Source organism: Symphalangus syndactylus, chromosome 1 (genome assembly GCF_028878055.3).
Source record: "Symphalangus syndactylus isolate Jambi chromosome 1, NHGRI_mSymSyn1-v2.1_pri, whole genome shotgun sequence".
Taxonomy (NCBI): Eukaryota; Metazoa; Chordata; class Mammalia; order Primates; family Hylobatidae; genus Symphalangus; species Symphalangus syndactylus.
The window spans coordinates 51602075-51617942 of record NC_072423.2 but is presented as its reverse complement, the minus strand read 5'-3'; the positions used below and the strand labels follow the sequence as shown (position 1 = coordinate 51617942).

The 15868-nt window shown below is 37.8% G+C and overlaps 1 protein-coding gene and 1 long non-coding RNA gene across 6 annotated transcripts in view; one reads left to right on the top strand and one right to left on the bottom strand.

Moving 5' to 3' along the window:
- MAPRE2 (microtubule associated protein RP/EB family member 2) overlaps positions 1-15868 on the top strand; it is a 163350-nt gene that overhangs the window by 107467 nt on the left and 40015 nt on the right. For all 5 annotated transcript variants that reach the window (XM_055234593.2, XM_063640583.1, XM_063640576.1 and 2 more), the window contains one exon: positions 10356-10501. In XM_055234593.2, the coding sequence (XP_055090568.1) occupies positions 10356-10501 (146 nt within the window). The remainder of the gene's footprint in view (positions 1-10355; positions 10502-15868) is intronic.
- The window catches only part of LOC134736828 (uncharacterized), a 146884-nt gene continuing 141047 nt past the window's right edge, over positions 10032-15868 (bottom strand). Inside the window, exon 4 of the long non-coding RNA XR_010121191.1 lies at positions 10032-10198. This is a non-coding gene — a long non-coding RNA (uncharacterized lncRNA). The remainder of the gene's footprint in view (positions 10199-15868) is intronic.

The following is a 15868-nucleotide window of genomic DNA, read 5'->3' as shown; positions in this document are numbered from 1 at the left end:
AATTTGGGTTGTGTTACTTGAATGTGTTACCCTATGCTTAGCTTTTAAAGCTTATCTTTCACTTTTCTGCAGACTTGGTCTCTAGGGTCATTCTTATTTTATTTAAGTAGCTTTAAAAATTTTTATTTAGGCCGGGCGCGGTGGCTCACGCTTGTTATCCCAGCACTTTGGGAGGCCGAGGCGGGCGGATCACGAGGTCAGGAGATCGAGACCACAGTGAAACCCTGTCTCTACTAAAAACACAAAAAATTGGCCGGACGTGGTGGCGGGCGCCTGTAGTCCCAGCTACTCGGAGAGGCTGAGGCAGGAGAATGGCGTGAACCCGGGAGGTGGAGCTTGCAGTGAGCCGAGATCGCACCACTGCACTCCAGCCTGGGTGACAGAGCGAGACTCCATCTCAAAAAAAAAAAAAATTTTTATTTATACCTCATCAATTCTTAAAAGAATTTTTAGCAACTCTTCTCATAATATTTCTTTGGGGAGTTTGGCAACATAAGAATTTTACTGTTTACCAGCCCTTGTTGTGGTTCAACTACTATGCAGATCTTCATTCATTAGCCAGATATTTATTGAAACCCACTTATGCCAAGTACTGTATTAAATATTTAGATATATAGGGGACCAAGACAAATAAGGCACAAGTATTCTTGAAACTTATATTGCAGTGAGGGAAAAAATAAGCCACAAACTCTCTTAGTCTGTTTTATGCTGCTATAACAGAATACTTCAAACTGGGTAATTTATAATGAACAGTTATTTATTGTCTTCCTCTTCTGGAGGCTAAGAAGTCCAAGATCAGGGAACCAGCATCTGGCAAGGGTCTTTATGCTGCGTCATTCCATGGCAGAAATGCAAGAGAGAATAGGGGAGAGAACAAGAGCCAAATTTGCCCTTTTATAACGAATCTGCTTTCCCAAGAATGGCATTCATCCATTCAGGAGGGCCGAACCCTCATGGACTGCTTACCTCTTAGTGGTCCCACCTCTTAATTACCATCACAATGGCAAATAAATTTCAACATGCATTTCGGAGGGGATATCCAAACCATACCACCAACATATGAGTTAATACAATGCCAACGTAAGAGTTAATAAAACAGGATGAGGTGAAAAAGAGTGACTAGGACTGGAAGCCTACTTCATATGGCATAGTAAGGGAGGACCTTTCTGAGGAGATGACATATAAGCCTTCATCTGAATGTCAAGAAGGTCACCATGTGAAGTTCTAGATGAAACTGTGTGTAAAGGTCCTAATTCAGGAGCAAATCTAAAGTGTTCTAGGAACAGCAAGGAAGCCAGCGTGAAGGGAGCTTCCTAAAAGGAAGTTAGACAAGGGAGAAATAGACAGAGGCCTGATAACAGGATATTTTAAGCCAGGGAAGGAATTTGGATTTTATGATGGTTTCATAGAAAACCACTGTGATATTCTTAGCAGGAAAGGGATGTGATCTGAATAATGGTAGCCTTGGCATAATGAGATAAAAGTGGGTTTATTCAAAATGTATGTCACATTATTGCTAGGGTAGTTAAATGGTACAAAAGTCTGTATATCTGTTGATGAGGAACATTCTGATTTGTGGCTGGTAAGACTTCCAGGACACTGGCAATGATTCCTGAATTTTTCAGTTTGTTGACATCTATTTTTATCTGATTAAAGGAGAAAATATAGAATTTCAAGAGCAAGAGAGGTGGTCAATAAGGCCAAATACTATTAAGAGGTTGAGTAGGATGCAGAAAGAAAAACAACTGTTTGATTTGATAGCAGAGAAGCTTTTGATGACCTTGACCAGAAGATGGTGAGGTTGGAAGACAATTGAATTTGTACTAAATTGAATTGGATGTCAGATAAAACAATGAAAACAGGGACAATTTGAAGTTTTACTGTGAAGAGGAGGAGATAAATGGTACAATAGCTCAAGGATGATGTGGGATCAAGAAACTTTGGTTTTATTTTGTCAAAGTTGAATGATACTGGAGCATATTTGCAGGATTTAGGAATAACATATACAGGAAGAAATTTGCATTGCAGGAGAGAATGAGGATAGCAGCAGGAATGACTCAATGAGTAAGAGGAGACATGACCCAGAGCACAAGTAGAGAGTTGACCTTTGATAGGAACTATGCAGCTTCTAAAAGAAAGTGGGGTATAAATCATCATGACCTTGGATTATACAGTGGTTTTTGGTTATAACAACAAAAGCACAAGTGACAAAAGAATAGCTAAATTGCATTTTATTAAAATATAAAACATTTGTCCTTCAAATGATACCATCAAGAAAGTGAAGAAACAGTCCACAGAATGGGAGAAAATATTTACAAATCATATATCTGATAAGGAAATTATATCTAGAATATAGAAAGGATTCTTACAACTCAACAATAAAAAAGCAACCCAATTAAGAAACAAGCGAAGAATGTGCATAGACATTCCTCCAAAGAAGACATACAAATGGCTAAAAAGCACAAGGAAAAGATGCTCTATGTCGTTAGTCATTAGGGAAATCAAAGCAAAACCACAGTGACATACCACTTCACATCCACTAGGATGGTTAGAATCAAAACGACAGACAAGTAATGATGAAGATGTGGAGCCCTCATCTGTTGCTGGTAGAAATATAAAATAGTACACCTGCTTCGGAAAACAGTTTGATAGTTTTTCAAATTGTTAAACAGAGGTACCACATGACCCAGCAATTCCACTCCTAGGTATATTGCCAAGAGAATTGAAAACATGTCCATGAAAAAACTTGTACACAACTGTTTGTAGCATCATTACTCAAAATAGTCCAAAAGTGAAAGCAATCTAGATGTTCATTAATGAACAGATCAGTAAAATGTGGTAATTCATAAAATGGAATATTATTTGCTGTAAAGAAAAAAATGAAGTTCTGATACATGGAACAACATGGATAAACCTTGAGAAGTTTTTGCTGAGTGAAAGAAACCAGACACAAAGGCCACATGTTATATGATTCCATTTATATGAATTGTCCAGAATAGTCAGATCCATAGAGACAGAAAATAGATGAGTGGTTGCCAGGGCCTGGAGGGAGGAGAGATCATAGAGAGTGACTGCTAATGAGTAAGAAGGGGTTTTTTTGGCAGTAATAAATATCTGCTGGAATTAAATAGTTGCGATGGATATACAATTCTGCGAGTATGTTAAAAACCACTGAATTTTACATTTCAAAAGGTTGAACTTTAGGGTATATGAATTATATCCTAGCTTTACTAGATAAGATCTGGAACAAGACAAGGATGTCCATTTTAACCACTTCTATTCAACATTGTCCTGGAAGTCCTAGCCAGAGTAGTTAGACAGGAGTAAGAAATGAAGGGCATCCAAATTAGAAAGGAGGAACTCAGGGCCGGGCACGGTGGCTCACGTATGTAATCCCAGCACTTTGGGAGTCCAAGGCAGGAAGATCACCTGAGGTCAGGAGTTTGAGACCAGCCTGGCCAACATGGTGAAACCCTGTCTCCACGAAAAATACAAAAATTAGCCGGCGTGGTGGTGGGTGCCTGTAGTCCCAGCTACTCAGGAGGCTGAGGCAGGAGAATCGCTTTAGCCTGGGCGGCAGAGGTTGCAGTGAGCCAAGATCGCGCCACTGCACTCCCAGCCTGGAAGACAGAGTGAGACTCAGTCTCAAAAAAAAAAAAAACAAAAAAAAAAAAACAAAAAAAATAGAAAGGAGGAAGTCAAATTGTTTGCAGACAGGATGATTATATATTTATATCCCTAAAAACTCAATTTAAAAAAACTGTTAGAACTAATAAACAAATTTTGTTGCAGGATACAAAATCAACGTAACAAAAGTCAGCAGCGTTTCTATATGCTGATACCAAACTATCTGAAAAAGAAATCAAGAAAGCAATCCCACTTACAATCACTACCAAAAAATGAGACACCTAGGAATAAACTTAGCGAAGGAGGTGAAAGATTTCTACAATGGAAACATATAAAACATTGATGAAAGAAATTGAAGAGGACATAAGTAAATGGAAAGCCATGCCATGTTTATGGATTGGAAAAATCAATATTGTTAAAAAGTCCATACAGGTTGAGCATCTCTAATCCAAAAATCATAATGCTTCAAGATCTGAAATTGTTTTAGTTCTGACATACCACAAGTGAAAAATCCACACCTAATCTCACGTGACAGATCACAGGCAAAACGCATTCAAACTTGTTTTATGCACAAAATTATTAAAAATACTGTATAAAATTACCTTCAAGGTATGTGTATAAGGTATATATGAAGCATAAACGATTTTCATGTTTAGACTTGGGTCCTGTCTCCTAGATATCTCATTATATGTATGCAGATATTCCCAAATTTTAAAGTATCTGAAATCTGAAAACACTTCTAGTCCAAAGCATTTTGGATAAGGTGTACTTAACCTATACTACCCAAAGCCATCTATAGATCCAATGCAATTCCTGCAAAAATACCAATGGCATTCTTCACAGAAATAGGAAAAGATAATTTTAAAGTTCACATGGAAGCACAAAAAACCCTGAGTAGCCAAAGCGATACTGAACAAAAAGAACAATGCTGGAGGGGACTGCAGCAGACGGGTGGGCTCCTTTGACTCCACTTTACCTCCTTGGCAATGAGTGGGCTATCCCACTCTCCCACGGCATCTGTATTTAAAAAAAAAAAAAATACTGAGGCATCACATCGCCTGACTTCAAAATACACTACAGAGCTATAGTAGCCAAAATAGCATCATACTGGCATGATGTATTAGCCTATTCTTGCATTGCTATAAAGAAATATCTGAGACTGGGTAATGTATTAATATTAAGAAAAGAGGCTTAATTGGCTCACAGTTCTGCAGGCTGTACATATTGGCTTCTGCTTCTGGGGAGGCCTCAGCAAGCTTCCAGTCATGGCAGAAGGCCAAGGGAAAGCAGGCACATCCTACGTGGCTGGAGCAGGAGCAAGAGAGGGATGAGGGAGTTGCTTCACACTTGCTACGCACTTTTAACAACCAGATTTCACAAGAACTCACTGCTTACTCACTATCATAAGAACAGCACTGAGGGGATAGTGCTCAACCATTCATGAGAAACTGGCCCCATGACCCAGTCAGCTCCCACCAGGCCCCACCTCCAAAATTGGGGATTACAGTTGAACATGAGATGTGGGTGGGGACGCAGATCCAAACCATATCACCTGAAAATAGATACATAGAACAATCCAACAGAATAGAGCACACAGAAATAAATCCACACGTTTGTAGCCAACTGATTTTTGACCACGGTGCCAGGAACATAGGGAAAGGACAGTCTCTTCATAAATGATGCTAAGAAACCTGGCTATCCATGTGCAGAAGAATTAAACTAGATCCCTATCTCTTACCACATACAAAAATCAACTCAAAATGGGCTAAAGACTTAAGCGAAAGACCTAAAATGATAAAACTACTAGAAGAAAACATAGGGGAAATACTTCATGACATTGATCTGGGTAAAGATTTTTTGGATAAGACCTTAAAAGCACAGCTAACAAAAGCAAAAATAGACAAATAGGATTATATCGAACAAAAAAACTCCTTCACAGCAAAGGAAACAATCAGCAGAGTGAAAAGACAACCTACAGAATGGAAGAAAATATGTGCAAACTATTCATCTGGCAAGGGGCTAGTATAAGGAACTCAAACAACTCAGTAGAAGAAAGAACTAAATAAAAAATGGGCAAAAGACTTGGTTAGACATTCCTCAAAAGAAAACATACAAATGGCCACAGGTATAGGAGAAAATGTTCAACATCACTAATCATCAAGGAAATACAGTGGGAACCACAGTGAGACATCACCTCACCCCGATTAGAATGGCTACTATCAAAAAGAGGCCAGGCGCAGTGGCTCATGCCTGTAATCCCAGCACTTTGGGAGGCTGAGGTGGGCAGATCACTTGAGGTCAGTAGTTCAAAACCAGCCTGGCTAACATGGTAAAACCCCATCTCTTCTACAAATACAAAAATTACCTGGGCATGGTGGTGGGTGCCTGTAGTCCCAGCTACTGGGGAGGTTGAGGCATGAGAATCACTTGAACCTGGGAGGTGGACGTTGCAGTGAGCCGAGATCATGCCACTGCACTCCAGCCTGGGAGACAGAGCAAGACCCTGTCTCAAAGAAAAAAAAAAAAAAAAGGAATGGCTATTATCAAAAAGGCAAAAAAAAATTGTTGGCATGGATTTGGAGAAAGGAGAACTCTCATGCACTGTTGGTAGAAATGTGAATTAGTACAGCCATTATAAAAAACAATATGGAGGCACCTCAAAACATTAAAAATAGAACTACCGTATGATCCAGCAATCCAACGACTGGATATATAGCCAAAGGAAATTAAATCAGTATGCCCAAGAGATATCTGCACTCATGTTTATTGTAGCACTGTTGACAATAACCAAGAAATGGAATCAACCTTAGTGTCCCTCAGGGTGATTAATAGATTTTTAAAAAGTGGTATAAATACACAAGAAAATACTGTTTAGTCATATAAAAAAATGAAATCTTGTCATTTGTGGCCACATGGATGAACATGGAGGACGTTATGTTCAGTGAAATAAGCCAGGCACAGAAAGACAAATACTGCATGATCTTCCTCATGTGGAATCTGAAAGAGTTGGTCTTACAGAAATAAAGAGCAGAATAATGATTCCCAGAGACTGGAAAGGGGAAAGCAGAGGGAGGAATGGAGAGAGATTGGTCAGTGGGTACAAAGTTACAGTTAGGTAGGAGGAATAAGCTCCGGCATTCTGTTATACAGTATGGTGACTATGGTTAACAATATTGTGTTGTATATTTCATATTCCCCTTGCCCTCAAATCCCAGGAGTGTACCCTGTTTAGAGCCAACATCTCCTCTGACCTATGTTGACCTCTCTCAAGACAAAAGTTTTTCAAATCGTAGCATTATTTATAATTGAGAAAAATTGGAAAACAAGCACAAGGTTAAATAAGCAATGGTGAAATACCAAGTAAAATATTTTTCAGCCACTTGGGAAAAAAATAGCAACATTGAATATTCTCACCACAAAGAAATGATAAATGTATGAGGTGATGGATATGCCAAATACCCTGATTTGATCATTACACAATGTATATATGTATTAAAACATCACACTTGTACCCCATAATGTATATAATTATTTATCAAAACAAAATACAAATTAATAAGTTACCTATTTTTGAAAGCTATTATTTTTATATGCCATGAATAACAAATTCAAAAATATAATGGAAAGAATAAATGGCATGATAAAATTTAGGAAAATTTTGAGAATAAGAGGAGGGGAAATTATTCTATAGATAGTAATACATGTTATAGAATTTTAAATAAGAATGTGGAACTGCCATGGAGACAAAAAAGTCCATTTAAAGTCTAGAAAGAGATGTAAGTACATGTATTAGGAAGCTAATATATAGTAAAAATAGTGCTTCTCATTGGTGGGGAAAGAATAGATTATTAAGTTGTGATCTTCAGCACCTAGCTAACTTTATCAGTTAGTGGTTTAGGTTGAAAATAGTAGAAGTTAATCCTGGCAGGCTTAAGTAGAAGAACAATCTATAGGAAAAATGTTGGGTAGCTCAGAGTCAATGGAAAGCCGAGCTCAGAAGATGGATAGGAACCAAAGGATGCTAAGGAGCTAGGAACACAGCCTCCCTTGTGTCACAAGAATAGGATGGCACTGTGCTGCTTTTGCTGCTCAGGACTCTAGACCCCACCACTCTGCCACCACAACTAAACTCTAATGGTCCCTGTGTGTTTATATCATTCCCTCAACTCAGAGACTGAGGCAGGATTCAAACACAGAGCCTAGGTCATGGGCCTGCATCCTTATTGCTATGAGGGAAAGGGATGTCTGGCCACTTTCAGCTTCTGTGGTGGGAGGCAGGGCATTATAGCATCTCCCCAGGTAGTAGGTGTCCAAATCCTGGGGAGCCAAAAATGACAGATTTCCACCAACATTTGGAATGACTAAAATTAGAACCATACTTTATATCATAGACAAAAATAAATTCCACATGGATTCAGAATTTAAATGTAAAACTTGAGACCATAAAAGTACTTGACGGAAATATGCATGAATATTTATGTATTCTTGGTTCGAGAAAGTTGATAAGCAAGATATAAAAATAAGAAAGCCATTAAAAGTATTGATAGAGCATATTAAATGACTCAGAAAGAGAATTATGGTCTGTTGAGTTTCAGAAAGTTTACATTAAAAATGGGTATAATGTGATTACATTTTTAAAACAGGATCACATTTTTAAGAAAACACACACACACACACACACACACACACACATACACACACACAGACTCCCTTCCAAAGAGGATTAGAATGGCACATACCAGAATATTTCGAGTGGTTGTCTCTGGATGATGACACTAGAGATGATTTTTCCTTCCTTCCCTCACTATATGGAAGAGAGTTTTGTTTTTTTTTTTTTCAAAAGCTGTTACTTCTTTTTAAATCTGAAACATGAGGAATTTGGTTGGTTGGTTTGTAAAAGTATATAGTATCGAGGTCTCCATAGATAAATTTTATGGTAAACTCTACAAAAGTGAAAATAACTTCTAAGACCAGGTAATGAGGCAGTTGTGTTCCCACAATCCCATCCATATAAAATAATAATAATAATAATGTTAAAGTGGCGATTGGAATTTGCTCCATCTGGCGGCCCTGGATAGTGGGTGATGACTCAAAGAATACCCTCCAGATCATGATGTTTCTCTTACCTCCCCCAGTGTCTTTTTTTTTCGATTTGTTTTATTTTGTCTTCTTTTTAAGAGAACCCATCTGCTTGACTAGGAACTTACTAGTTAGTATTCAGGGTATGTCATCTAAAGGGACGCCAGATGCAGAGACTCTAGAGATATTTGTTATGGCCTATGTTTCATCACTTTACGCTGTTACCTACAAAATAGGAGTTGCCTCAGTATTTCATGTTTTAACAACCCTTAGATTCCTGATGTCTTGTTCTCTCTTATCTCAGATTCCTGTCTCAGTAAAGGATGCCTAACCTTTATTTCACATAAGAGACAGAGCAGGTCTTCCTTCCTAAAGTGAGTCACCCAAGTAGAAGGACTGGCTCTTCACAGAAGTCTTGGTAGTGTAAAGGATGAGGGGAGGCACTTCATGTTCCAGAAAGACTGATCATGGGCACATCATAGAAATAGACCAAGAGATCTGGAGACAGCAAAGAAAGAACGAACCTAAAAATGGTGACTTGTTCCTATTCTTGCCACTTGGTTTTCTTTCTTGTAAAAGAAAAGAAATCATTCTGGCTTCCAGTTTATTTTCCTAAATGCCATTAGCCTATATTAGTAAGAAGATATGAATCAGTAAACACAGCTTGCCAGAATTTCCCAGTTGTAGTGGTCATGTTCTAAGAGCTCTTCATATATTTTTTTAAAAGTCCCCTTTTTCTATGATAATTTCCCAGGGGGCTCATTGGACATTTTTGTCATGTTTCTTAGTCATAAAGAACATGACTCTGAACTTCTATAGCTTTCAGTATCCATGTCTTCATACTTCATGTTAATATGGAAACCCCATTGCTCTGGACTGGAATTAAATTAGTATTAATTTGGCTTATAACAAAATTTAACAATTAAATTTACCAATTTAATACTTAATAATTAATAAGTATAAGTAATAGTTAATAAGTATAAATAATAAGTAATGTTTAATACTTAATAAGTAATACTTAAGTAACACTTAATACTTAATAAGTAAACTTAATACTTAAATTGGTATTAATTGGCTTGTAGTTTTCACCTGTGTGGGGGTTTTGTAGTTTTCACCTGTGTGGTATTTTGTAAATACCACAGCTATAGATAGAAAACAGCTTGAGCATATGTGTATTTTTTGAGCTACACATTACATGAGAACTTTTGTAGTTCTCTCACGTTTTCCTCTCTTTTTCCTCTTAAGTTTATTTTGATGACTTGGAGCAGGTGGTAGCCAGGTGGAAGAAAATGTATATTTCTTTTCTCTGGTAGAAGCTAGAAAGGGCTCCTCTTACCCTGGTTTCCTTGGCTTTATAGTGTGAGGTTCCGTTTGTTGGTTGTGGAACCTGGTGATATTCTGATGCATGCAGTACAATACACGGAGTTTAGGGTTGGGAAGTGGCAGGTGCTGTGTTGTTGAGATACAGTCCCTTCCCTCTAGCTCCCAGATCCTGAGGACAAGGAGATAGAAGCACATTGGTAAGAAGGACGCACTCTGCTCTGAGTGATGATGGTGCCTGTAAGCACAATCTCCTTCCAGCCTAGCAGTCCTCTACCACATCTGGGTACAGTGAGACTCACTCCAGCACTGTTCTTGTTTCTTTCCAGGAGCAGCCTATTGCCAGTTCATGGACATGCTCTTCCCTGGTTGCATTAGTTTGAAGAAAGTAAAATTTCAAGCAAAGCTGGAACATGAGTATATTCACAATTTTAAACTTCTGCAAGCATCATTTAAGCGAATGAACGTTGATAAGGTAGGAGATTTGTACTTCCATAAAATGTGTTGTTTTTTCTTAAAATTGTTTTTGTGCATAAATGCAAAAGTCCAGCAGCATACCGATGGGATATATCTTGATATCTCAACAGTAGGCTGGGGTCTGTACCTAGCATAAAGCATTGCCCTAAGTTCTTGTATTTTTATGAGGTTTTCATTTCAGATTTTCTAAACTTGTAGCCAGTAGACTAAAAACTAACAGGGCTCACAAATGTTAAAGTGTTATTAGTTAAATTTAGCATTACAGATGAGAAACTTCTAATGTTTGCCAGATGCCACTGTGGTTCTTTGTATTTTGTTCTTTTGGAAAAACATCATGTCATGGCAGAAACAGCGTGGTTTTGAATCCCAGCTTCATGACTTGAGCAAGTTATTTAAATTCTGAGTCTCAGTTTACCCATCTGTACAATGGGACTAAAAACCCCTTATTCATGGTTATGAAGTTGACATGAGAAACAGTGTCCAGTATAGTCTGTGTGCTCAGATTCTCAATTTCCATAATTTGCCCTTTTTTTCTCCCATGAGTTACACTTTTGTCCTGAAGTGGTACAAATGGCCTGGAGTACTTTTTCTCTCAATGAGGGATTATTGCTAAAACTCAGTCTCTTTCTGCATGTTTACTGCTATTTAAATACATACTTAATCTATATTCCTTATTTAGGATATATCTCTTAGCATGAATGAGCTTAGAAAGAAATGAATTTTGAATAAGGAAAAAGAGATAAACCAGCAGGGGAGAAATGGAAAACTGTTCTTTGCATAAACAGAGGTAATAAATAGGCTATGGAGATGAAAAATAAAATACCAGGTTACAAAAGATAGAGATTAAAGGGAAGTTTGATAAACTATGTATTTTGTAAGCTAAGGCAATTAATATCTTCTTGACATTCTTATCAATATATTAAGAAAATCCTGACTTCTCATTGTCTTGGAATTTTTATTTCAAAACATACATTCTCTTTAACATCTTAGCCCTTTTGATTATTTCCAACTTTATGTCCTTTGTCATGGTTAATTTCCAATTAGCTCTTTCCATATGTAGTTAAAACTAGGGATATATAGGTTCTCCTTACTTTTATAATACCTCTTGTATCTTTTTCATTCATTTCTCTATACATGCTTCTACATTAGAAAGAAAAGAAACACCTTTTCATATGTTTATTGATGGAACTTGCTATACATCAAATTAGTGGGCTCCATATCTCTCTAGAAGTATATACACACAGAATGGATGAGTAGTTGTTAAGAATGTTGAAGAAAAAAATTATTGCAGTGGAAGGAGACTGGCCATGATGCCCTTTGTTAGCCTTTCTAGCTTTAGTATGCAGTGATTTGATCCAAAAGTACAGTGAGAGACAGCATTAAGTACCCTCATTCATGTGTGTCATAGCCTGATGGCACAATGGAAAGTTCTATGCTTTTGCTTGCCACCTAGGATTTTGAACTTTTGCCCTGAAGCTTTCATGTTGATAGGGAATGCAAAATTAAGTCAACAGAAGTAAATGCCTTCTTTTAACAGCTAATGTACCACCAGTGTCTAAAACTGTTTATAAATTTTCATGTCCGACAATAGACAAAATATAGTAGTTTGTTAGTTAAAAGCTTTTTATGCTCTAAAAAGCCTCTAAAAAGTTTATTTCGAACAATCAATATCAGCATAAACAAAAATTTTAAACTCAGAAGACATAAAAGTGATTAAATAATACAATTAAAAGTCAATTGAGGCTGAGCGCAGTGGCTCACACCTGTAATCCCAACACTTTGGGAGGCCAAGGTGGGAGGATCACTTGAGGCCAGGAGTTCCAGACCAGCCTGGTCAACATTGTGAGATCCCATCTCTACAAAATTTTTTTTTAATTGCCAGGCGCACTGGCACATACCTGTAGGCTCAGCTACTCAGGAGGCTGAGGCAGGAGGATCTCTTGAGCCTAGGAGTTAGAGGCTGCAGTGAGGTATGGTCGTACCACTGCACTCCAGCCTGGGCAACAGAGTGAGACTCTCTCTGAAATAAAAAATAAAAATTTTAAAGCAATTGAGTTCACATGTGGCAGGAATTCTTCCTTGTAAGCAGACTTCACTGAAGTTTGGGGGGAGTGAGAAAAGAGCAACATATCACCACCAAAGTCTATTACCCAAAGAATCTTCATGAAAAATATGGTATCTTCCAAAAGATTCTCTTCTCTTTATTTTGCTCTGTACTTGGTTTAGTTTCTATTTTAGCTGCATAAAAAACATTTGTGCAAAATTTATTGCTAATTATTTAGTTTAATGCATGCTTCAGTTGCTTTTTTCTTCCAAGTTTTCATTGATATGTAAGGTCTTTCTACATTTTCTAAAGTGGTCCTATTTTAGGATATCAGTGATGTATAGCTCCCATAGTGGCAAAGCCTTGTTCAAAGTTTAATTTCTATAGCTTCCATTCATATTGTCACATAGCAAAGCTGTGAGCTGTGTGCTTGTCTGAATCACATGCTTACACACTCACACACATTCACACACTCACACACACAATCTGACTCACACTCTAGCTTTGTAACTGTCTTGTGATTCACATTCAGCTAGTATTCCCACCCAAAGATGTAAAAGGTAAGAATCCAGTGATAATATAATTCACATAGCTAGATATCTTTCCATTTTCTTTTTTTTGATATGTTACATTTTTATTTTTTTATTATTATTATACTTTAAGTTTTAGGGTACATGTGCACAATGTGCAGATTTGTTACATATGTATCCATGTGCCATGTTGGTGTGCTGTACCCATTAACTCGTCATTTAGCATTAGGTATATCTCCTAATGCTGTCCTTCCCCCCTCCCCCCACCCCACAACAGTCCCCGGAGTGTGATGTTCCCCTTCCTGGGTCCATGTGTTCTCATTGTTCAATTCCCACCTATGAGTGAGAACATGTGGTGTTTGGTTTTTTGTCCTTGCAATAGTTTACTGAGAATGATGGTTTCCAGTTTCATCCATGTCCCTACAAAGGACATGAACTCATCATCATTTTTTATGGTGGCATAGTATTCCACGGTGTATATGTGCCACATTTTCTTAATCCAGTCTATCGTTGTTGGACATTTGGGTTGGTTCCAAGTCTTTGCTATTGTGAATAGTGCCGCAATAAACATACGTGTGCATGTGTCTTTATAGCGGCGTGATTTATAGTCCTTTGGGTATATACCCAGTAATGGGATGGCTGGGTCAAATGGTATTTCTAGTTCTAGATCCCTGAGGAATTGCCACACTGACTTCCACAATGGTTGAACTAGTTTACAGTCCCACCAACAGTGTAAAAGTGTTCCTATTTCTCCACATCCTCTCCAGCACCTGTTGTTTCCTGACTTTTTAATGATGGCCATTCTAACTGGTGTGAGATGTTATCTCATTGTGGTTTTGATTTGCATTTCTCTGATGGCCAGTGATGATGAGCATTTTTTTCATGTGTTTTTTGGCCACATAAATGTCTTCTTTTGAGAAGTGTCTGTTCATGTCCTTTGCCCACTTTTTGATGGGGTTGTTTGTTTTTTTCTTGTAAATTTGTTTGAGTTCATTGTAGATTCTGGATATTAGCCCTCTGTCAGATGAGTAGGTTGCGAAAATTTTCTCCCATTTGTAGGTTGCCTGTTCACTCTGATGGTAGTTTCTTTTGCTGTGCAGAAGCTGTTTAGTTTAATTAGATCCCATTTGTCAATTTTGGCTTTTGTTGCCATTGCCTTTGGTGTTTTAGACATGAAGTCCTTGCCCATGCCTATGTCCTGAAAAAATAACAGCGAATTACACCAGTCAGAATGGCTATTACTAAAAAGTCAAAAAATAACAGATGCTGGTGAGGTTGTAGAGAAAAGGGAATGCTTATACACCGTTGGTAGGAGTGTAAATTAGTTCATTATGGAAAGCAATGTGGCGATTCCTCAAAGAGCTAAAAACAACTACCATTCGACCCAGCAATCCCATTATTGGGTATATACCCAAAAGAATACAAATTGTTCTACCTTAAAGACATATGCATGTGAACGTTCATTGCAGCACTATTCACAATAGCAAAGACATGGAATCAACCTAAATGTCCATCAATGACAAATTGGATAAAGAAAATGTGACACATATACACCATGGAATACTATGAAGCCATAAAAATATCTATTTTATTGATTTAAATCTTACTCATCCCCACTCTCTAGTAACTATAATCTTTATATGAGTTTATCTCAACACAACTGGGCTACATATTACAAAGAAATTTAAAAAGTTTATCGGCCAGGCACAGTGGCTCACACCTGTAATCTCAGCACTTTGGGAGGCCAAGGCAGGTGGATCACCTGAGGTCAGGAGTTCAAGTCCAGTCTGGCCAACATGTGAAACCCCATCTCTACTAATAAAAAATCAGCCAGGCATGGTGGTGCATGCCTGTAATCCCAGCTACTCGGGAGGCTGAAGCAGGAGAATTGCTTAAACCCAGGAGGTGGAGGTTGCAGTGAGCTGAGATCTTGCCATTGCACTCCATCCTGGGTGACAAGAGTGAAACTCCGTCTCAAAAATAAATAAAATAAAATAAAAATAAAAAGCTTATCAGTCTTGAAATAGCACAACATCCGAGGCCTCTGTTTTTCCGGAGAGATGTTTTGACGATAAATGTACTATGAGTGGGACCAGCCCCTCTTGACAACTAAGGATATTCCTTTTGTCTGGCTTGTTCAGAAGTACTAAATATTCCAGGAAAACCAACAATGATGTTTTGGTTTAGTTCTTTTTTTTTGATCTTTAATTTTTGTGTGTACATAGTAGGTATGTATATTTATGGGGTACCTGAGGCATTTTGATACAGGCATGCAATATGAAAGAAGCACATCGTGGAGAATCAGTTATCCATTCCCTCAAGCATTTATCCTTTGAATTACAAATAATCCAAGTACACTCTTTATTTTAAAATGTACAATTAAGTTATTATTGACTGTAGTCACCCTGCTGTGCTATCAAATAGTAGGTTTTATTCATTCTTTCTAACTTTTTTGTATCCAGTCACCATCCCCAACTCTCCCTTTCCAGCCACTAGTAACCGTCCTTCTACTCTCCATGCCTATGAATTCACTTGTTTTGATTTTTAGATCCCACAAATAAGTGAAAATGTGTGATGTTTGTATTTCCATGCCTGGCTTATTTCACTTAGCTTAATGATCTCCAGTTTCATCCATGTTGTTGCAAATGACTGTGACTCATTCTTTTTATGCCTGAATAGTACTCCATTGTGTATATGTACCACATTTTCTTTATCCATTCATCTGTTGATGGACACTTAGATTGCTTCCAAATCTTAGCTATTATAAACAGTGCTGCCACAAACTTATAAG